The sequence below is a fragment of the Miniopterus natalensis genome, chromosome 2 (genome assembly GCF_054644295.1).
Source record: "Miniopterus natalensis isolate mMinNat1 chromosome 2, mMinNat1.hap1, whole genome shotgun sequence".
In the NCBI taxonomy this organism is placed as follows: domain Eukaryota; kingdom Metazoa; phylum Chordata; class Mammalia; order Chiroptera; family Miniopteridae; genus Miniopterus; species Miniopterus natalensis.
In genome coordinates, this window is record NC_142082.1 from 141,935,443 (window position 1) to 141,959,341 (window position 23,899).

A 23,899-nucleotide genomic window follows, 5' to 3' on the forward strand; every position below is an offset into this window, starting at 1 on the left:
TGGATCCTAGGTCAGTGCTCAGGCGCTGAGCTATGCCCAGCTGGGCCATTTGTTTCTTCTTGCTCTTTATCATTTATCTGTTAAATTTTTTCTCTTTAAGCACAGCAATTTCCCCTCCTCATTTCTCCAGTCTCTTGCACCTGAACCCCCACCCCTCAAGCAGCACAGAAATATCTCTGCCAGTTTCTTTGCCAGTAAATCATTTCTTAAACCTTGGTACTTCTCCAACTCTTTTGTAACTTTCTTACATGGCAAGGATCAATGATTTTGCTGTGTTTCTCTTGAATGTGTTATTTACGTTAAAAATAATTAGAATAGAAAGCCACTACAAGGCATTTCATAAGCTAAACAATGGAAATCTAACAAACTAGGAGGATCTTCTAACATTACAACTGCAAAAAGTTAAATTTTGTAATATAGCATTTGAAGACAAAGAAAAAACCAGAATGCATGTTCTAGTCTCAGGACTTACCTCAATGTATGCTGGTTCACTGCCAGCAGGTGAGATGTGGGGCTGCCAGTCTTTAGGAGGCTTTGAAAGGTACTTGGAATCTGTTACAACCCATTTGAGCCGGGGCCAACCTAAATCAAACCCAAAATAAAAATTGAATTGCCTAAGCCATAAGGGAAGGAATTCACATGAACTGGTCATTTTAAACATCAAGAGAACAAATCAAGGTCATTTTATAATCAGTAAAATATTTTTATTAGTTTTTAGTGATAAATCACTAAACATTTATACCTTCTTTTAAAAGTACAATTGTTCCACATGCTAATTCCAGGCCTTGACATTACCTCAACAATTGGGAGGTCCATTTGGCAGTGGAAGACTGAGGTTAGTGGTCTATCCTCTGTTTCTACATGTAGCATTTAGCTTTAATGAACAGAGTGGTAGCTTTTTCCAACCATCAGCACAAAGGTTAAGGGTGTGGGCTGTGGAATCAGACAGATTTGGGTTCAAATCGCTGCTCTGCCATTTATTAGCTGTGACTTTGGGCAAGTTACTTAACCTCTCTGTGCCTCAGTTTCCTCACCTGTAAAATGGGGATAATAATGGCACCTACTTCATAAGATTGTGAGAATAAGAAAATTAATTTAAGTACTTAGCTATTATTAAATTAAAACACTAATTAAAGCACTCGACTTTAACTTTTAACTGATAATTCAGGTACAAATATTACTAACCTTTAAACTGTACAATCTCTCCATTCTGTGTTTTTGGCAGCCCCTTTAGACAAACTTCACTGGTAAGAGCTAAGGCAATACCACAGCTTCCTAGCAAGAAGCCAATCTGCTGCCCTCCAGCATCCTGTGGAGAAGAGATAATGAGCATGGTCGGGGAGTGAACACAGCACACTCACACCCCAAACCTAACACTCAGTAACGCTCTGGCACTTGTGTGGCAACATTCATGGAACTCCACTGACATGTGGCAACTCAAAATCTACTGACAATATGTTCTTCCAAATAGTTTCTACCATACAATGATTTCCTGAGGGCAAATAAAATATTTTGCTAATCTGACATTGCTAATGATGAATTCTACCAGCCAAATGTGACCATTTCATTCAAAGGTCAACAATGCTCCTCTTTTAGATTAAATTCAAGCAAATGAAATAAATGTTAACATGGTTAAGTTGTCTTGACCTAGCTACACCTCCAAATCCAAAAGCAAAGCAAGTTAGGTTAGAATAAAATAAATAATGTAAATTAACACCAAATGTCCAAATTTACAATGAAAGTGAATGAATCCAAATACTTATTATTATATTTTAAAAGAGCTAGATTTGAGCCTCACAAAAACAGTAGAGGAAACAACAAAAGATACAGCCTAAAGATTTCCATTAAAATGTCATCTCATTGTAAAATCACGCCAACACTGTCAACTTAATATAAGAACAACTCTATGATTTCCTGAACAATTTAAAGATACTATATCCAATCAATCAGAGTTTCAGAGATGTTACCAATTTGCTTATTCCTTTAAGAAATATTCTTTTTCTTGTAAATCCACAGTCTCCATCATATTTGTCTTTATCAACTCTCAATAACAAAAAGCATGAGAAAATTAAGGTCATACAGCTCATGGAGAAATCATTTGGTTAAACTTGGAAATTTGCCACTTATGCTTCATTGCAGTAGGGCCGATGCATTATCAAAGTAAAATCCTGTGCCCTAGAGTAGCAACATGCCATCGCTGCACCACCCTTCCACCTAATGGAAATCCTAGGTCATATGATACAGTTGAAACCAAGTCCAAAAGGCCTCGCCTACTATAAATGTGGATCAGTGTGGATTATCTATAGCCTCTGAAGCAAGGGTGGTACTTTTTATAAATGGTAATTGTTGAAAAGTCAAGTCTGTCCCCATGATTTTTAAGTGATATACAATGCTATAAGTATTCTATCTTAGTTGAAAAGATGTTATCTGAATGAAAGTTACAAATACTAATAAATAATTTTTCTACAACTTTCATGTTTTTAGAAAGTGAACCTTAGTACTTAAGAAAGCAGAATGTTTCTAATGTCGTGACCAAGTCAACAGGTCCAAGAACCCAATGCCAGCCATGTCACAACAGGTTACATTCTTAAATTTAGCAATGTTACCTTTCTGGTAAGAGGTACCTCTATAGGCACTGGAATCACTTCTGCCAGGAGACATCCATAAAAAGCCACCATAAACATGACTGGATCATTGTTGGGGTAAACCAGGGCTACCTAAAATGCATAATGACACTCAATAACAGGAATAAAAACAGACTGAAGCTTTCCATGTCACTCTGTAAGATACACATTTACATATAAACATCTCTCATGAATACAATAAGTCAAACTAACAGCCTAAAGAAAATTAAGTTATTGAGAAGGATGCACAAATTTAAAGAGACCTCTGTCATTCCTATGATTAGACTAGATACATTTTGGGAACTATAATGCAATTCATCACCATCCTAAGATTTTTCACTTAATTCTACTGGTGATTTAGCAGTAAACAACTCACCGTAAGTAGTAAGTTAATTGTTTGTGAAACCTAAGGCAATTTACTTTAGCGCAGGGCAAAAGCAATAAAATAAATGTAACAATTTCTCAAGATAGACAGCATATTAAAGAATAAGCCTTGCATCTCCTCTGAGAGCCTATAAGCACTGAGTGACTCAATTATCACCTTAGGGCCAACCTAAGATTTCTAACTCTTTAATTCATTGCATTAATCCTTACTCACTGAACAGCAATGCAAGTACTCTAGCATGAAAGGCATTTGGTATAGGTATAAGCAATACTGGAAGAAACCATTACAGATAAAAAGTTAATTCATTTACAAAAGATAAACAGTTGCCCAGCCGGGCATGGCTCAGCGGTTGAGCGTCAACCTGGGATCCAGGAGATCAGGGTTCGATTCCCGGTCAGGGCACATGCCCGGGTTGCGGGCTCGATCAATGACTTTCTCATCATTGATGTTTCTATCTCTCTCTCTCCCTCTCCTTCCCTCTCTCTAAAATCAATAAAGATATATTTAAAAAAAAAAAAGATAAACAGTAAAACTTCTGTAGTGTGTTCAAACATGTGATCTCACTTGTAATATATCACAGGGATAACCGACTCTTCCTAATTTATTCAAGGAATGCAAAAACACAGAAGTCACTGTCATTGTGGAGTTTTGTTACTTGGCTTGGATATTTATAAATTAACACCTGAAACTAAATTATACCACTGGACTCTTGTTTTCCCTTCTTCTGTTTTCAAATTCTCTAAACTCTCAAGATAAGTTCAATTTTTTTTTTTAATTAAAGAATTTTTTTAATAAGTTCAATTTTGAACCTTCAAGAGTTCTAAAAAAATACAAACTCCACAAGACATTTAAACAACCCATTTCCTTCCTGCACACGAATGTCCATGTTGCCAGGAAGACAAAGAAGTACCTTCTTAGGGTTCAGTGAGGACTAGGAAACCCTCATGTGCCACATTTGTAAGTAGAAGCCTTCTTTTAGGTGTCCTTTGCCACAATGCAAAAATATTTTTAAAAGGTTTAGGGGATTCTGTAATCATGAGTCTCCTAAAAGCAAGTCTGTTGTATAATTGGTGTTTCATTCTACAAATTCCAAATGAAAAGTAATGTTTGATAGTAAGAAGTAATCATATTTAGAAATTTATTAACAGGAAAAAACCTTCAAAAATTAAAAAAAATTAATGTCACCTCCAATTAAAGAAGAAATTAAATGATGTCAATTTGTTTCTTCTTAGAAGTAGTATGAGTCTCCCTTCCTTTCTACATAAAACCAAAGAAAACTGTTTTAAAAACTTTACAGGACTTTTTAAAAAATTCTCACACAAGGATATCTTTTGTTTGTTTTTGTTTTTGTTTTTTTTAATTGGTTTTGAGAGAGACAGGAAGGGGGAGAGAGAAATATCGACTGGTTGCTTCCCATACATGCCCCAACTGGGGACTGAACTGCAACCTAGGTATGTGCACTGACTGAAACCCACAACCTTTTTTTTTTTTTGGGGGGGGCAGTCAATGCTCCAACCAACTGACACACCCAGTCAGGGCTAGGGGACATTTTTTAAAGAAAAAAAATCAGAGTAAACTTTATTGCTATTTTTGTTGCCTGAACATTGAAATATTTACTTCCAGAAAGACTTAGGTTTCCCTTTTTATTAGCATCTCAAGAGCTTACTGATTAAGCAGCTACAGAAAGGAGTAATTTCCTTCAACTGATGAATGCAAGAATTATCACCTGGCATTAGGCCAACCTGGGCTGGCACCAAACCATTTTCATTTTCTAGGAATAAAAGTTATATAAATTGTGCTGTTGTACATTAAAAAATCCAGAATGCACATGTTAGAAAACAGTAAAACACCACCTCCCTAAAACCAAAAAACCAATTACCCTGTCTGCAGGTTTTAATACAGGTTCATTTTTGGTCCCCAGTTTATTAAGCAGTGTGTAGGCCAACTTTAGACTTCTGCTCCACAACTTTCCTGGAAAAAGAAAAGAAAACAGTCATGTAGAAAACCAAAGGCGAAATCCCCACGCCCCAGCACACCCATGCCTTTCTTCCCTCTTGGGCACACATCGCTTAAACTCTAAGGGTCCCCATGAGACTTGCAACCTGAGGAAGAAGGGGCAGTGGTAGCTTGTCCTGGGCTAACTGCCTGAACCTGTCTGGAAGGCCCCCTTTACTCTGACTTTTCAGTGAGCTAAAAGCAGCCTCTCCTTTGGCCCACTTCTGTCACTGTGACTTTAACTTTCAGGTGGTCCACACAGCCCTGCATGGCTCACCTTCCTATAACATTTCTAGAGAGCCAAAGCTGCCCCGCCTAGGCTCTCTCCCGGTGCTTCTTCTATCTCAAGCCCTTCCTTTGTCTCACTATCCTCAGCTTTAATAAATGTCCTCTCAAAAAAAAAAAAAAAGAAAGAAAAAGAAAGAAAACCACAGGCCTAGATCAGCAAGAGGGCATTCAGTTCCTAAGCACATTTAATAAGACAATGGCCACTTCAAAATGATGCATTAGACAAGCATGGCCCCCAACAGAGAGCTCCTCCCCCACAAAAAATGCTTCATGTTCACTCTAGTTTACAGAAAGTCAGTCCTGCCTCCAAACAACAAAAAAACCATCACCATAAGCTCATTCTGGTTTAAACAATTTTTCAAATTCTTTTCTGAAGTAATCTGAGTATCTTTAGAAAGAGTGTGATGTGAGTTGATCACACTTAAAGGGAAGAAAACCATTGTTTATCACAGGACTGAAAATCAAAAGACTACATCATTCTTAGCTTTTTCTGAAGAACCATTTACAAATATGATATTAGATACCAGAAGTAACTGCAAAGCAAAAATATTCAAATAATTAAGCATCCCATACCACTGTATCTCAGTGAAAACAGACAATAAAATGAAAATTAACTATGTGAAACGTGGATATATTCAAAGATGTTAAATAAACATGTAGAGATTTAGCCAGCTAACTGCTTTCTTTACGGGGTATGTGGATGAAATTAATGTACAGCTTCTGAAATGAATGCTAAAAACGATTTGGGGGTGAAAAGCCTATTCTCCCCTCTTCATGCTGCCTTCCTTCAATCATTCTTAGAAATTCTTACTTTAGATTATGAAACAAGTAAAAGATAAATTGTATTATTTTCAATAGATACATTAATTTTACATACAACACATTCAGGGGGCATCTTAAACTTGTGTCAATTTCCACAATTCTTTAAATAAAAACAATTTTTCCTCTAAAATTATTCTGTATTCAGGCATATGGACAATGTGCTCCACTTGTGAAGGGAAAAAGGAATCTGTCTGAATAAACTAGTACAAAATCTCATGGCCCAGGCTAAATCTACTCTTCTTATTTTTTTTAAAGTTATTTTTTAAGAATTCATAAAAGAAAAATAATTTACTTTAAAAAGTTATTTACAAAAAAGGAGACATCTGTAATACTTTCAACAATAAAGATAAATTTAAAAGAAATAAAAATGAAAAATAAAAAATGTTATTTACAAAAGAAAAAGAAAAACTTTAGCTAGGATGCAAAACTAAATGGAAAAGTGCTGATTCTTTGTTTATTATAGAATTCTGTGCCTATTATAAGAGGCAGGATGAAGTAAATGACAAAGATCTAAAAAGTAATCAATTTTAATTTTTGGAGAAAACTACGTGGTTTTTATCATATACCATTAATTGTGCCCAAATGTCTTCCTAAAATCCTCTCCTAATGTTAAAACATCAGTGGATACACAAAGTCTCTCTCTTCTTTTTTGCTCTGTAAAATATAAGCTGGCTTGCAAATGTCATGTTAGCAAATGAAAATATTTAGCAATAGCTGTACTTAGAACTTAGGATCCCACAAAAATAAAAGATCTACTGAAACACAATGACCAGCAACTGCTAAATACCAACATAAAAACACCACCCATGCCCAGTCGGAGTGGCTCAGTGGTTGAGCATTGACCCATGAACCAAGAGGTCATCAGTTGATTCCCAATCAGGGCACATGCCAGGGCTGTAGGCTCTATCCCCAGCAGGAGGCATGCAGGAGGCAGCCAATCAATGACTCTCTCTCATCACTGATGTTTCTCTCTCTCCATCTCCCTTCCTCTCTCTGAAATCAAGAAAAACATATTTTTTAAAAAACAAACAAAAAAAGCCCCACCCATGATAACCTGAAGAATTATTAAGAGAAAAGAAGGTGCTGGAATCTTGTAAACTCACCGTATGTGAGAGTGTAAACTGGTTTTCCTGTTACATCCAGTGCAGTCAGACAGGGGCACTTTGCCTGAGTGGTGCCCCAGCGCTGCAGGGCAGACTCAAGAGCAGGAGGCCAGTTACAGATGACTCCTAATGGCTCTCCCTTCACAGGGGTCATCTGCCGTCCCTCAGGCTTGGGCTGGTTGGGGTCCGGCTGAGGTACTGAAACAAAAAAACACCAGTGGGTTATGAAAATAAGATCTGATGTAAGTATAAACACCAACCAACAAAACTTAGATTGCTAATCCCAAATATATTTCCCTTTTCCCTTCATTTTTATCTAGTTTGAACTCACTCTGAGAAAAGAAAGAACATCGTTAGAAGTGGTAATCCACAAACTGGGCATTAATTCATTTCCCCACAAAACTGTAAAATCATATTTAATATATTTTATGCAACAAGCAAATCCTGACCCTGACAAAGCAAATCACCAAACATATAGAAAAGCAAAGTATAAATTTCCTTTCAGCAGTTTCACAATTTTTAGTAAACTTGTTTTTAAATCTTTAGTTTGTGTCCAATGTTAGAGCCAAGTTCCATTTCACCAGGTTATATTCAATGAAAAAGCACTGACTGTGAGTCAGGCAAACCAAGTTTACATTCGCTTTTTACTAGCGTGACCTTGAGCAAACTTAGTTACCTGAGTCCTGTTTTTCCTCATCTGTAAAATGGGGACAGTAGCAATTATACCACAGGGTCAGTATTAAAGTCAAACCAATAATGGACACAGATGTTCCTTCCATGTCTCTGCACCCTACACATATCTCATATGGTCAATCCCTTTGTCTCATGATGAACTCATTCTCAACCCTCTCAGGATATAGCTCAACTGGCACATTCCCTGGGAAGCCAGCCTGGGCCATTCCTTCCTCAGTGCTCCCACACTATGTGGCAGTCCACCCTTATTAAAGCACTGAGGATCCTCAAGGCCTTCTGATACTATACAACTCTGCCCTAAGCTTTTTGAGAGAAGGCATGGTTCTTACTCCTCTTATTGTCCATAGCGCCTAATACATAATGGCTGCTCAATCAATTTTAATTAAATTGAATGGAATTTGGAGATTAAAAAAAGCTCTATATTATTAACATGATCATTCCAAAACTGGCAGTGAATAGTATTTCATATTCTTTCATAAAGACAAAACTAAAGTCCTCTTAATTTTTCTGCAATAAATATTATTCAAATAATAAAGAGCAAAAAAATCCTATATATTCATAGCAGGAAAGATAATTTACACATGGAACAAAAAATCAAGTATTTATTGAGTACCAATTATGTACATAGGATGTGATAAAGTGGGAAAGTAAACACTGCCTATGTCATTCTTTTTTAAAAAATATGTCTTTATTGATTTCAGAGAGAGGAAGGGAGAGGGAGAGAGAAACATCAATGATGAGAGAGTCATTGATTGGCTGCCTCCTATACGCCCCTGACTGGGGATCGAGCCCACAACCTGGGCATGTGCCTCAACCAGGAATCAAACTGTGATCTCCTGGATCCTAGGTTGATGCTCAACCACTGAGCCGCACCTGGCCCGGCTGCCTGTGTCATTCTTGACAAATGTTTATTCTTTCAAATAATGCTAGGTGCAAGGATTACAGAGTCTGTGCCCTCTGGGAGTATCTAGAGTACAATATAGACACATCCTCACACACAGAGCAAGTAAACATGAGTAGTGCATGACAGAGATATGTATAGAGAGGGAGGGCAAAAGAGGGCCACATCATCCAGCTTAGGGGATGGGGTCCCCCACGTGTAGGAGATAATGCCTGAGCTGAATCTTAAAGGAAGAGTAGGAATTAGCCAGGTGAATGGGAGGTGAGAGAAGAAGCATAAAAGGGACAATGGACAGAATGAGCAACAAATATTAGATGGGCAATTGAAATATGAAGTAAACTGTATTTTATAGGTCAATTTAATGACAGACTTGAGCAGCTCACTAAAATGTCTTGATTAGTTTCACTTCCTACATCACTGCCCGAGGTAAATAATATTTCAGCTGTCCTTCTATTTTGTATATTTCCAGAAACTAAACCATCAGATTACGTAAAGAAAAAAAAAAAAGAACATGAGTGATTCTAAATAAATGGTTTTGGTTTTACAAACAGACCATACATATGGTAGACACAGTCTCCTGGTCATAAAAGTCTACATTACTGCCATCCACTAGGTCTCCATGCAGACCCTGGGGCACACCCTTTCAGGCTTCCAAAGGCATATGGGTATCTCTTTTCCAAAGGTAATCTTATTCAAATAAACAACTGTTGCCTATTTATAACTAGTGACAAGCTGTGAGCTCTATTCTGCCAATGCAAATTGTTCCAGTATGATTTCTATTAAACCTTGACCTTCATTTGCCTGGTCAATATATAGCACTAAAGACTGGTGGGGCTACTATTGGCATGGGCACCTTTGAATATCAGTGCATCGAGAAAGATCCCCTTAGCTTAATGAGTTCAGTGACTCCTAAAGAAACAAAAATTCTTCTTACCCTCATGTACCAGGTTGCTTGTTGCTTCCTGCTGCATAAAGTGGGCTAAGACCGGATCTAGTCTACTCATATGCCTATTTCCAGTAACAGGTCTAATGTGATCAAAGCCTACTACTAGTCTCAGGATGTAAAAATGGAGTACAAAGCAACCAGGGCTTAGTTAGCTCTTTTGACAAAAGCTTTTGTTAGGTAAGTCTATTTGTCATCTAGCTTCAATAATTATCAAATGATCACTTTCATTTCATCTATGCCCCCATGTGTTCTCCTCCCAATCCTTCCTAGACATATGATTTCATCCATAAAGTTTTTAAATTACTCAATGAGTAAGTCACTATTACCACTTCCTCTACAAAGCCTTCCCTAACTACACAGATGGAACTGATTTCTTCCCTTCTCCAACTGCCTGCATTAGTTGATACATACTTATTGGCTAAACTCAGTTTTCACATGTAAATATTCTCACACCAGTCTAAATTGTAAACAACATAAGGAAAAAGAAAGTGACTGTATTTTTATTAAATTTTTCACCATCTACCACGTTATCTTATAGAAAGCAGACATATATATGTGTTGATTTAACAAAAAGTCTGAGTTATATCAAAAAGACTGGGAAATTTTTGAAGTTGCATATGACATCAGTATTCTAGGATAATGTCAAATATAAATAATTTTTTAAATTATGTGTTTGGGGAAGTTCCAAATTTCAAAGAGCATGTTTTTCAGATAGGTCAATGCTCCATAGTTCTCTCTTTGCTTTTCTCTCCCCTCCCTCCCCTCCTTATATTTCATCTGAGATTTAAAATATAAATGATCCTTAGGGGAAAAGAGTGGAGAACTACAAATTTTTTCAACCAAAATCGATGCCTTGCTCATCCTTAAATCCTTCAGTGCTTGACATGTAGTAATTTCTTAAGAAATGTTTGTTTATGGAATGTATGTTTTTGGTACTATTACTACTACCTTCCACAATTTCTTCAGAGTCATCCACAAAAAATTCTTTTAAGGGAGGCCTTTTGGGTCGTTTCAGAGTGTTGAGAAGCTGTTGGATTTTTGTGGATACTCTGCTACTGACAGGAACACCTATAAGGGAAAAAACGGTAAGTTAAAATTAATTGATTTTAGGGATATTTTAGTTCATCAATTCTCTTAGGAGCTTTTCTTTTTAATGATGTTTGGCCTTTGCCCACAATCTCATCCTATTTCAACTGGGACAAGTAAGTACACATATGTCCATGACAAGTTTTGACAAAAGAGAACAAATATGGTGCCATTATTAATGTACTCCTTAAAGATTTCACCTAATCTCCCTTTTCTCTTATAGCATTCTATTCTTTTTCCATATTCAGTTTTTTGTTCAAAGTATCTTCTGAAAGTACAGACTAAGTGTGAACAAGTGTCAGTGCAGCCACAGTGCAGGCTACTGAAAAGAGGGAGCTCAAGATGTCTTGTGTTACTAGATTTCTAACAAAAAGAACTCCCTACCATCAGCTGTATCCATAAGGCTGGACCTGTTGGATCCTTTGTGCATGCCTTTAACTATCCCCGAGGGGGGCAGGTCAATATTTGCTGGGCGTACTGAGGAAGATGATGATGAAGAAGAGGTAGTTGTAGTGACGTCAGGGGGAGCAGAGAAATTCTCTAAGAGGGGAGAAAACAAAATTTAGAATTATATTACATTAGTAGTAAAAATAATAATTTTTAAATCTTTATTTTTTGTTTTCTGCTTTTTAACAAGGAAGAAAACTATATAAATAGGGAATGAGCTCTTGTAAAATGACCTCTGAAATCAAATTCTACTAGCAAGATATAATGAGAGAGCAAGAGGTTAAGCCAGGGCTTATGAGCTTTCCAAAATTATTTTTAAAAACTCAAGTAGCCTTATTAAGATCAAATCCTCTATCATATGTTTCTCAAAAACATTCTCTTCTACATAGAAAGGCTGGTAAAAAACCAATGTTATATAATCATAATAAAATAAAAATTGCAAATAACTTCAAAATGAAACCAAGTGAGTATGATTCTGTAGCTACTAATATTCTAGTCTATTGAGCATGTTTATGTTGGTTTATCTATAATATTTCTTCTTCCACTGAAGACAGAAATAGTATCTTGGGAATGGGTCAGACCACTCAAGTTTCCAGATGAAGAAAACCAGATAAGTCTACTTCTAATTTTTATAAAATGACCCACAGGTAAGTTGGATCTACTACACAGACAAGGTTCTTCCCTTGCTCTAAGCATCATTAGTGTTACTGTATCCTGCTTCACAAAGGGGTTCTCACTATAAAGAATCTGAATGACATCAGCTGGAAGAAAGCCATTCAGCAGGGATGTTACAAAAAAATTAAGAAAAAGAAAACATCTGGAGAAGTAAAAAAATAAAATTAGAAGAAGTAAAATATACAATTCACAGGAATAATGAAAAGCCACTCTAAACTATAAAAAGGGGGAAAAAAATCATAAGATGAACAATTTAAACCATAATATAAACAATTTCTAAAATCAATTTGGAAGTAAGGTCTCTATATCCCAAAAGTCTGTAATTACTAGTTTAAGAGTTTTTAAAGTTTTAAATACAGTACTAACTAAAAAATAAATAAATAATAAATACAGTACTACACAAGTGTACTGCAGTATATCCCTTCTGTAGGATAATGTGGTAACAAGGCGTTAAAAACAGACATTTCTATCTGACCCAGCAATTCCACTTAAAGGAATACATACTAAGGAAATAATCAGACAAATGCACTAAGTTTTGTGTTAATGGATGTTCATCCCAGCAGTTTTTATAACAGCAAAAAAAATGAATAACACTTAAATGTCCAAAATTGGGTAATGGCTAAATGGACCAGGACAGGCTATGCAGTGGCATATTTTGAAACCATAAAAAATAACAGTATAATTCTGTATTAATGATATTACAGATGTTTGTGATACACTGCTAAGAAAAGCAGATTATGAATGTTATGGTTAGTTCAATTTCATTTTTGTAAAAATAAAACCTCCATATTTATATGCAAATCAAGTCTAGAAGGATATATGATAAAGTGATAACACTAAAGTGTTATCCATGGAAAGTGGGTTTACAGGCTGAATTATTTCTTTTAAAACAAACATCTCAAAGGCAATAATATTGGATAAAACTATTCTCTTTTAGGCCAATGTGAAAATCAGACCTGACCCAACCATGACAAGTTGCTTACCCTCCCAAATGGAGAGGTGGTGAGCATGCTCACCTGTAGCTGCTTTAGGAGGTTCAGTGAGTTATAGGGCAGAATGGAGAGTGCAGGACAAATCATTGCTGTTGGCACTTGGCTTTTAAGTGTGGGCAATCATACCCTCAAGGTAGCTATTTTCTTTAAAAATAATTGGCTTGAATTGAAGTTTTTCTAAGTTTTTCTTTTTAATTAATAAAATAAAGATACAGGTGCATTCTCCCTCCTGAGAGCATACCCGTGCCTTTCCCCTCCCTTCCTTCTTCCCCCAAGGTCTGTTCCCTTGACCTTTCTCTGTCTTAAGCTCCAAGGGCCCTTTTCTTTTGCTTCTATAACTTTCTAAATACATTTTCTCTTATAGTTTAAAAAAACAAAATAAAGATATATATATATGTAAGGTGATAAAAAGGTCACTGCTGAGAAAATTAAGACACCAATGCAATTGATTGTCTAGAAAAAAGGGGAAAGTATAACAGACACATGATATAATGTTCATATACATCACTTAGTGTGCGCACCAACCAATTAAGCAAAAGCAGAGATCTGAGCTGTATCTTTATCTGCAGATGTCACAACCTCTTTAAAAACACACATGAAAAAACATAAAGCAGAGCCAAGCAAAAGCTACATACACACCATACAGGTGCATCAGCAGCACATAGCAGCTCACAGAGTCCCAACATTCTCAAGCTGCACACTCTAGCTGTAGCAATAACACAGCAGCAAGGACAATAAATCCAGTCTTTACGCTAAAGACAAAAGGGCCTCACTGAAATTGTCTTAATACAGAATTTGCTCAGATTTAGTGTTTTGTGTTTGAGAGAACGTAGTCAACAATCCTGGGGAAAATCTAAGACGTTAATATTTTAACACCTTTGAACAGATGGAATATTCTTCAACAGGGATAAGCCCTCACTAGACTGGTGTTGTATCTTGCAGCTTGAGTATTGCTTGCGGAAATAGCTATGGCTTCAGGTTGACAACTCTATGCACCAAAAATGCAGATGATAACTATCATTCCAAATGTATTGCTGATGTTTCCTTCTTTGCTCATTAACTGTCATGTTCTTTGATTCTACTTTTTAGGCCACTCTGGAAAACCTAATACAAATAATAAACTCTTTCCTGGACACTGGGAGCCAAATGGAACATAATTTGGGCTTCTTGGGTAGATCCAGCTCCTACCTATTCGAGTATTGGCAAATACATCAGCTAAAGACCCACTGGTTCCTTTGACCTCTCCATGGGACAGCGTAGAAGATGCGGATGAAGAAGTGGACGATCCCTGAATTGAACGGTTGATCCAGGACTCAGCATTCTGTAAGCTCTGTTGTAAGGCAGCAGAGAGCGCAGCTTGGCGTCTCAGAGAGCCCTCATCCTCAGAGGCCGAAGACGTGTCTGTGTGGAATTAGAAAAAAAGTTGTTCTCGATCCTGCCTAGAACAGAGACCTTTCACTTCTTGCTCATTGATCACACATTCAATTTTGACACTAGTAAAACATTCACAATCTTAAGGTAAACTACTATGTCAAGTTTCTCCAGAATCACAAGGAAAGGTGTATGGACCAAAGCCTGCAAAAATAAAAGTCTAAATCTGTAGGTAATTTTAAATTATTTTTTAAAAACCCTTTTAGAACATTTAAACTTCATTCACTGTTTTTCTGTTCTACGTTTAATCAATATCTAAGTTCTTTGACTTATCTTACTTATGTTCAACTAATTCTGAAGTGCTTATATATCATCCTCAATCTCTTAATTATAGAGCCCTAGGACAGGATGCTACACTGATTCTGACAAGTACTTATTAATTAGTATTTACTTAAAAGGAAATAATCTTGATAGGGGGAATATAAAAACTTATTTTTATTAACAATGACTTAAGTGTCAGTGAGAGACTTGGAAACATGTAGAATAAGAAAAAATGCTTAGAGTAGAGGCATTCATAGTTTTAGTGGAAAAGACAGCTGGTCACTGGCACAGGTAAGCTTTCCAAACATGGCAGGAGAGGGCACTGATCTGTATTTCTCTCCTTCATTCTCAGAGAATAATTGTGAGAAATTCACTGATGTCTGTATTTAGCCTGGCTCTGACTTCAGGAAAATAAGGCCTAAATTAGAAAAGCATGTTAAAAAAAAAAAAAAGTTCAACCAAATATAGGATAGCCAAGGGCAGCAGAAGTCAGGGATTTGTTCCAGGCTCTACGCTGACGAGGCATACAAGTTAAGGGGCATTTGGTCTGACGTGAGACCAACCCTTTTAAATGATTTGGGGGGGTTATAATTTATAGCCTGTGGGTTGAATTTCATTCATTTTTTTGAAATTAAATATTCTGTGGTTAGTCCTGCTGAATACTTTCCTATAACTGAGGTGAAGGAACTGTAGGTCCATGTTTCTACTTTGGCTCAAGAGCCAAAGAGATAACATTGCTGGTACCGACAATTGAAATTTGAACCACAGAAGGCTAATTTAATCTAGAAGTTAAATATTGCAGGACTAGAGCAAGAAAGTTTACCCTTGCTTCCTGCTCTGGACTACCTCCAAATTATTATCTCATATTGAAGGAGATATGAAGCGCAAGACTGATTTTTACAATGTACTACATAGCTACAATATATGCCAGGAACTACTTCAGATTCCGGGGATTCTGAGATGTGTGAGTTCTTATGAGACAGGAAGGGCCCTAAAAAGGCTTACAGTCTAGTACAGGAGACACACAACCCCAGAATGTTTCACAGGAATAAAAGACACCGCTAAGAAATAGAGTAAGCAAAGGGTTTCACTCCAGGGGCACCAATCCCAGCTGGGGATTTCAAGTACTTCTACGTAAATGAAGCAAAGACTTTGAGGAGGTCAGGGGCAAGAGATGAGGCTGGAGAGATAGATAGTGACCAGACCCCAAAGGGATAAAGCAATGAGGTTCTTTAAAGGGGAAAGAGATCTACAATGCAAAATGAGGGTGATATAAAGAGAAGTAATAGCATCTATAATGTTTCAAGGAAAGCATTTTGCATAATTTCCAGAAATTGGGAGAGAGAGGTTTCTGTCTTTGCAAACAATGCTAAAGAAAAAGGTGAGGGGGTGTGTGGGACAGGTGAACCTGACCCCAAGAATAAAGTATTTTCAGGGTACAGATAATACATCTCTGGATCCCATAAACTCCATTAGGTTTGCAGGCTGTCTTTATTGAATCATTTATTTTAATTTGTGTAAGTCTAAAATCAGAATAACCTAATTTTCAAAAGATAGTAAAGGCGGTATTTTCATGATTAGGTTTATAGAAAATAGGCTTCATTATGTTTCTATATCAAATCAATTATGTAATTAGGTATATTGTTTCAATTCAATTTCCTCATTTGCCTGCCAGTCCTCCTCAGTGTTTAGTGACCACAACTGTGGGCAACTTGGCTTAGTATAGTGGAGAAAACAGATTTGGTGTCTGTCTTCCATTTCATCTCTGGAGTCCACCCCTTCCCAGCTTTGTGACTTGGGGGTAAAATTATCCATCTGAGAAGCCTGGCTGTTTGTTCAGTCATTCAATAAATACTACTAAGCGCTACACTAGTTTGATAGGAATAAAAACGGCGAGCAATTAGTTATAAGGAGCATAAAGGTGGGGAGAGTGAAGAGTCAGACAGAGGGAACAGCATATGAGAAAGCTTGGAAGGGACAGAAAACAAGGCACATTTAAAGATCTGAAAGAAATGAGACTAGCTGAAGCACAGGTAGTGAAGCAAAACTGGTAGTGATGAAAGATGATTCTAGGCAAATGAACAGCACTGGGTTGCTAAGGGCTGTGGCAGACATGCTAAGGAAACTGGCCTTTATGCTAATTGCAGTGGGAGACCATGAAATGAGACAGAGTCCAGAAAGCAGCACAGCAGTGACAGCACACAGCAGGTGGACAATAAACATTAGGTCCCCTTCTCCTCCCAGAAAAATCCACCCTATGTTACAGACACAAAACTGTCTGGGCAAAGCTTAAAGCTGATCATGTGCTTAAGATCACACTTAAATGTAAGCACTTCTCTGGGACTGTATCTTTTTAAAAATAAAAATGAGCTCCTTTAAATACTTACATGATTATTTAACTGTCACCCAGAAAATTGCAATGAATTAGTAAAATTTGGGCAAGATTAAATTAATATTAATATAAATAAAGTTATCACTTTCCCACTGATTCTGTTCTGGTTGAACATGAACTCACAACTGTTATTTGTCATAACTAAAGTTCCTTACCTAAGCTCTGTATATGATGAATACAATAGGTCTATACAACAAAAAACAATTCTGAAAACACAGTTTGCCCTTCAGTTTATACCTGGTACGATTTTAACACAGCATCATTTAATACTGATCACCAGAAGCCTAACCTCTATATATAACCAATTAGGAAACATACATAATTAGCTTGTTGATTTTAAGGAAAGAAAAATCCCAAATTTACTAACTGTTCTTAACTGCTGTAGCACCTTCAGTTTTTAGCAATGTGTGGAAATGACTCCCCTCTTCTTAGTGGAAAATATATTTATTACATCTAAAAATGTTTATTAATAAATTTAATTTATAAATTAAATTTAAAAATCTACCATATCCATTCCACTCCTGAGAACTGAAAGCATACCTATGCAAGGACTTGTACATGGATGTTCTAAGGAGTTTTATTAGTAATAGCTAAAAATACGAAACAACCTAAATGTCCATCGACAACTGAATGGATAAATCGTGGTGAATCTGTACGATGGAATACAGATTCCATCTCAGCAATAAAAAGGAATACACTACAGTACGGATACACACAATGTGAATGAATCTCAAAATAATTACACTGAATTAAAGAAGCCAAACCTTCCCCCCAAGCTCCCCAAAAGAAGTATAACTGTATGCTTCTATTTATATAAAATTCTAGACAACGCAGACTAATGTATAGTGACAGAAAACAGATCAGTGGTTACCTTGCAAAGATGGGGAAAGGTGGGATTACAAAGGGATCATCAGGAAACCTGGGGGGTTTGTTTATCTTAACTGTGCTGATGATTTCACGGTTTTTCTATGTCAAAACTTAGCAAAAATATGCTTTCGATATGTGCTATTTATGTCTATTGTAATTCAGTAAAGCTATAAAAAAACTAATTTAAAAAACTGTGGTGGTGAAATGACACCTTGGTGAGAGGGTGGTAATCTGGGAGTCAGTTTACACAACCTGAGGCAAAGAAAGTTTCTCTGTAGGCAAGGAAAAAGTTTGAAGCTTAGGGAAAAAATGTTAGAGATCCAAGAGCCAGCCTAGGAGCAAAAGCATATATGGAAGAGAAGATGAAAAGGTTAGTTCTGGAAGCAGGCCAATCTGAAACTACCTTGGACAACAATTCCGAGCAGCTTAATCTAGCACCAAAACCAACCAGGGTGCATGCATACTGATTCACCAGACAAGTGTCAGGGAGACTTTCATAACTACCCCAGAGATTTCAGCATCCCACACTAATCTGTCTCTGTGCAGAGAGCGGGCTGGGGCTGAAAATCACTACAAAGAGCCTAACTGGCAGGAGGTCCATGATTTGCCTGACCATTAATATCTAAACTGGAATACTTCTGAAAGAAAGGGCACTCACTATAAATAATTACTCCAGGGTTACTCTACCTATAGGGGATCTCCAAACATTGTTCTTCTGGGTATTTTCCCAAATCTATGAAAAAGAGAACGCCCCCCCCCCCCCCCCAATTGCCTATTTGAAAAGTTAAATCAAACATGTGGCAATTGTTAGAGCTCCAAAATTACCAGAAAATATTTACTGACAATACGGTAGAATGAGAGGCAATATGCCAGGTGGTTTAGAGGATGGGCTTTAAAAGTCTGACTGACCTGGCCCTAGCCAGTTTGGCTCAGTGGTTAGAGCACTGGCCCTTGAACTGAAGGGTCCCGGGTTCAATTCTGGCCAAGGGCACGTAGCCTCAATCCGCAACCCGGTCGGGGCACATGCAGGAGGCAACCAATTGATGTGTCTCTCTCACATCGCTGTTTCTCTCTCTCTCTTCCTCCCCCTCTCCCCCCACTCTCTCTGAAATGCAATGGGAAAAAATATCCTCGGGTGAGGAATAAAAAATAATATCTAGATTTCAATCTCAGCTCTGCCAATGACAGCTGTTCTTAGGGGTCTTGTTCTTTTTCTATGAATTCTCTTTCATTGTGCGTGTTTTCTATTTTTGGATAGTTTGCTCACATTCAGTGGATCTGTAGCTGTGGGAATCTCAAGTTCCTAGATGGAGGTTGCATCCTTCCAGAAACCATATGTGCCAGAGGGTTATCACCAGCCTTTATGTTAGTTCACTTTTTAATATTAGCAGAAACAATTGTGACATTTAAATCTTGCACCCACTGACCACAACTACTTAGGGAAGGTCCCTTCCTCCATTATCCCAAGGCCAGGTACAAGCCAAGCTTTGTTGACATCTTCTTCTGCTGACAGTTTAATTTTTTCAAATTCACTTTTCTGGTGAAGATACAAGCCTCTCCAGGGATCTTGATTCCAGCTTCCAACCAAATATAGGTCCAAGGTTTTATTTCTTCTATCCTTGTGGCAACTAAAATTTAGATCCCTACTTTACTGCCTCCTCTCTCCCGAGGGGAGCCAAAGTGTACCCATCTCACCACTCTGATTTTCGGCGACTATCCACTCTCTTGCTCCTGTACGTTATTTAAAAGGAAGCTGGTTATATTTTATCCTGCATTTCTAAAGGGAAGTTTTCTTTCCCCAGTTTCTAGGAGTTTTCAGGTTATTTAATTGACTACACAGCTAGAAACAGAAGTCGGGCAAGTTATCGAGCCTCTCTAAATCAGTTTTCTCATCTGTAAAATAGGATAGGAGATTGTCAAAAGAACTAAAAATGAGAAAGTATATGTTAAGCACTTAGCCCTTTGACTAGTATACAGAGGGTACACAATAAATGGTAACTATGAAGTTACTTTATTGGCCAAACTTAAATTTTACAATCAGTTATGGAAATCAATGAATTCAATCTGATAGAGTGGGTTTTTATTGTGCTTTGGGTTAAAGAATATTGAACATATACTAGCTACTCAAATAACTGTGAACCGTTGCTGATAACCCATACTAATATGAAAGTATGCTATTAAAATGATCCAAATCTGTTAGCTAGAGCACATTTATAGAGGTCTGATTTGCCAGCTCTGTTTACCTTGTGGTTTTGAGTAAAATTATAATATTTAGAAAAAAGCTCCCAAAGTTGGTAATTCAGACAGGTAATCTCTTTTAAATTCAAATTAACTGACTGATACGTATTTTGGGCTATATGCTCTCAGAAGGTAATAGCTATTCAATATGATTAGAATACTACCCATCCCAGTACCATGCATACACGAGTAGCTATTAAGTAAAGAAAGACTTCCCAAACATAAGGCATTAGTAGAGTGAAAAACAGAATCAAGAAGACTCAAGTCTGGGGCTTAATTGCTGTTGGACCTGGGATAAGTGACTGAACCTGTTTGTTTCCTCATTTCTACAGAAATCTGCCCTTCCTGCTTTCCCAGAAGCTTGTGAGGAGCAAATGGGGCAGGGCAGCCGTGGGTGCGTCCAAGTCTTTCGTATACTGTAACATACTGTAATTCCATAAAGCATTATTAAACTATGTTGAAAGTATAACAATATCCCAGTCTGTCCACGGGCGTCAGAGAAACACAGAGGTAAAATTCTCCCTGTCTGGTGCTATGAATTACTGCTACAGTCACTTTCAAGCAGGGCCCTACGTGAGATAAACCTCTAAATTTAAGCTTCTTTCAACCCAAGCCAGCTGAAATAGTTTATTGTGCTTTAGGGTCATTCTGTGACCTATCTGATCATCCTGGTACCCTCAGTGCAGTGTAGGGAAGGTCCACACAGGTGCAGAAAAAGCTTAGAGGGGAAAGAAAATATATGCTGCAGTTTTTACATTGTGTTTATCTGTATGAATGAGTAATAGTGTTACACAAAGAACCCCCACAAAGAGCTGAGGTAATTGTCTCATGACATTAGTAAGTGATTTCAGCACACAAAGGGAACGAGATGGCAGTAATTCAAGCAGTCCAAATGATTCTGAAAAAGGACACCGACACTGAAAGAACCAAGAAGTGCTACCACCTTGGAGAATTTAAATGTTTCAATCCACAAGACAGGAATCAGTGTACATATCAATAAGGAAATTTTAGGTTGATTGACACTTTATTATTTGAGAATGATTTATAAATGAAAGACAAATTATTTCCCATGCCAACTATTTACCACATTTTCTCCTTAAATCTTTTTTATTAAATCTCTCCAAAAACAGCTCTGAATTGTAAATCAATTCAGTAATTCCAATATTATGTGCTGAGTATCCCCCAAACAAACTGGCTAGTGAGCTGAAGCAGGTATCCCACAAACTAGGTTCACACTGGGCAGCACATGCAGAGTGAGGGTCTTGACCAGTCAAACGTCCTTGACCTAAGTGGTGTGTGGTGTGACCTCTCAGTGCACAAAGAAAAACACAACTAAAATATTATGAAATCTGAGATTAATTTTTTTCAAGAGTGGCACAACTTTTCTAGAAACAGAGTCATAGCAAGTTCATTTTTTATAGCTGTCCAGAATTTGTTTTTTTAAAAACAGCCTTTAACAAGCAATAATTAATGTCAATTCTCTTCTTCTTCCCCATCCCTTGAGTGAAGCCTCAGCATTCCTTTAAATGCCATTGTTTCAGGGGATATCAGAGTAAATATGCAAGATGATACCTACTTGCCAATCTCTGGGTTAGTCTGTAAGAGGTTCTGGGAGATAGTGATACAGGTTTAAACTGCAATAGGAATAGGAGACAGTGGAGTATCTAACTGGTGGCTCTCAGAAGCTTGGAGAGAATGGATTTTGAATTTTAACTGGGGAACAGTAAATTCCATCCCCTAAACTGAAAGGTGCAAATAGACGCCTTATGATACAGTTCTTCCCATATTCCCTCACAGTATTTGTGCTAGGCATGTGCATAATCGTTAACTGAGAGCATCAAAATCTAGCTCTTTGTGGGGACTGTGTGATAAATTACTACAGAGGAGGAGAATTCACCTTCTATTTGACAACACTGATATTGAAACCAAGAGTCCTTATGACTTCGATTTAATTTAGTTTTATACTAGCTCTAGAAATCTCTCCCTCTCCCTCCCTCTCACCCTTTCTCTATCCCTCATATACCTACCTTTCCCCCATCATCAGCAACAACACCCCGCAACGTAGCAGGAAACAGTACCTAGATCATGGTAACATGGTCTGGACCTCTGACAGGCTAAGGATAATATCTTAACCCAAGTTATGTTTCAGTTCCTGAGCCCCAAGGTAGAACGACACCCTGACTACTTTCCCATTAGACCCAAACCTCGGAGCTGTCCTCAAGACCTGGAAAAATGATTCATTACCCTTTCCTCACCTCTGACCAATCAGCGCCCCAACCCCTAACCCACAGTGTCTTGGGATTTTGCGCTATATAATCTGTAACCTACAAGCTACCAGGGAGTTGGGTCTTTAGCATCAGCTCTCCATCTCTGGATTGGTCAAATACAATAGTAAACTATTTTTCTTTCTATACTGCAATCTCCTGCTCATACATTTCTTTGGGCCAGTGCGTGCAGGCAGGCGGACTCAAGGAAAAACATTGGGGCTCCAGTAACAATATTCTTAAGAGCACATAAAGGCTTTACATATACTATTCAGAGATTCCCAAAAGAGGGGATAAATGGATAGGAAACCTTTTAAAGGTCTTAGGAGAGAGGACTGAATCTTTACAATCATGCAATTATTAAAACATGTAAGGTGAATTGACACTGTCCCCTGAAATATGTTTTTGTTCCCATTAGAACTGATTTGTTATGCAGGAATAAATTCACATAATTTTTTCACGGGCAATGTATATTCTTTTTAATGTTAACAAGCATGGAGGAATATTTTATGGTAATTTTAGTGACCAGAATATGATACTGCATTGTAATGATTACTTGAGTATATAGAACCTACTAAGTTCCAGGTGCAGAGACTTTAAAAACAAACAAACAAAACAAAAAAAAAACATGTAGCCCAGCCGGCGTGGCTCAGTGGTTGAGCGTCAACCCATGAACCAGGAGATCGATTCGTTCAGGGCACATGCTCAGGTTGGGGGCTCAATTCCCAGTAGGGGGCGTGCAGAAGGCAGCCAATCAATGACTCTAATTACTGATGTTTCTATCTCTCCCTCTACCTCTCTCTGAAATCAATAAAAACATAGTTTAAAAAAAACAAAAACAAAAAAAAACATGTTCGGTGATCAAGAACATTATACCACATCTTTAAGGCTGCAGACAGAGTGGAACATTCCAGTTTAGAAATACATGAATTCCAAAGGACTATGGTCTCATTCAGCCCCAAACAGCCACAATTTGTTTCTAGGGCTGGTAAATTCCCCTCAGGCAGTGACTTTTGTAAAAGGGAATAAGAAAGGTTTCCATTCCTTCTGAGCATTCTCAAGATCCTTTGCTGCACTCACATTTAACCCAAGGGCATGAGAGCAGACTATTTACTCTGAAACTGCATTTCTTTAATACAGCTCTGGAGAGGATTGTTTCTAAGAACTAAGAGTCACATTGCTTTCTACCCTTTGCCATTTACTACAACTGAACCCTCAGCTGCACTGTAGCACAATCTGCCAACAAGGAATAGCCACTAACTGAGAACCCCCTTTGTCCATGAGGACCCAACTTCTGTACAAATGTGGAAGGGAAACCATCCAAGATTTTGAATGAGTGGGCTAAAAGTATGCACCAGTATAGACACAAAATGTCTTACTGTGACAGTCTGCTAGAGGTATCAGGAGTTACATTTTGAGAAACACTTGAAGCCACAGAGCTATTTCTCTTTCAAACATATTGACACCACAGATGTAAAAAAAAAAAAAA

The 23,899-nt window shown here is 37.5% G+C and overlaps 1 protein-coding gene across 2 annotated transcripts in view; it reads right to left on the minus strand.

Annotated features, from left to right (window-relative positions):
- Positions 1 to 23,899, minus strand: part of DIP2B (DIP2 acetate--CoA ligase B (putative)) — a 217,009-nt gene that overhangs the window by 55,057 nt on the left and 138,053 nt on the right. For both annotated transcript variants that reach the window (XR_015714063.1, XM_087814671.1), the window contains exons 5-12: positions 14,146 to 14,358; positions 11,228 to 11,383; positions 10,706 to 10,825; positions 7,218 to 7,415; positions 4,889 to 4,980; positions 2,607 to 2,717; positions 1,186 to 1,309; positions 473 to 582 (exon numbers count right to left, since the gene is read on the minus strand). Coding sequence is in view for 1 of the 2 variants with exons in the window: in XM_087814671.1 (XP_087670797.1) it covers positions 473 to 582; positions 1,186 to 1,309; positions 2,607 to 2,717; positions 4,889 to 4,980; positions 7,218 to 7,415; positions 10,706 to 10,825; positions 11,228 to 11,383; positions 14,146 to 14,358 (1,124 nt within the window). In the remaining variant the exon portion in view is untranslated. The remainder of the gene's footprint in view (positions 1 to 472; positions 583 to 1,185; positions 1,310 to 2,606; positions 2,718 to 4,888; positions 4,981 to 7,217; positions 7,416 to 10,705; positions 10,826 to 11,227; positions 11,384 to 14,145; positions 14,359 to 23,899) is intronic.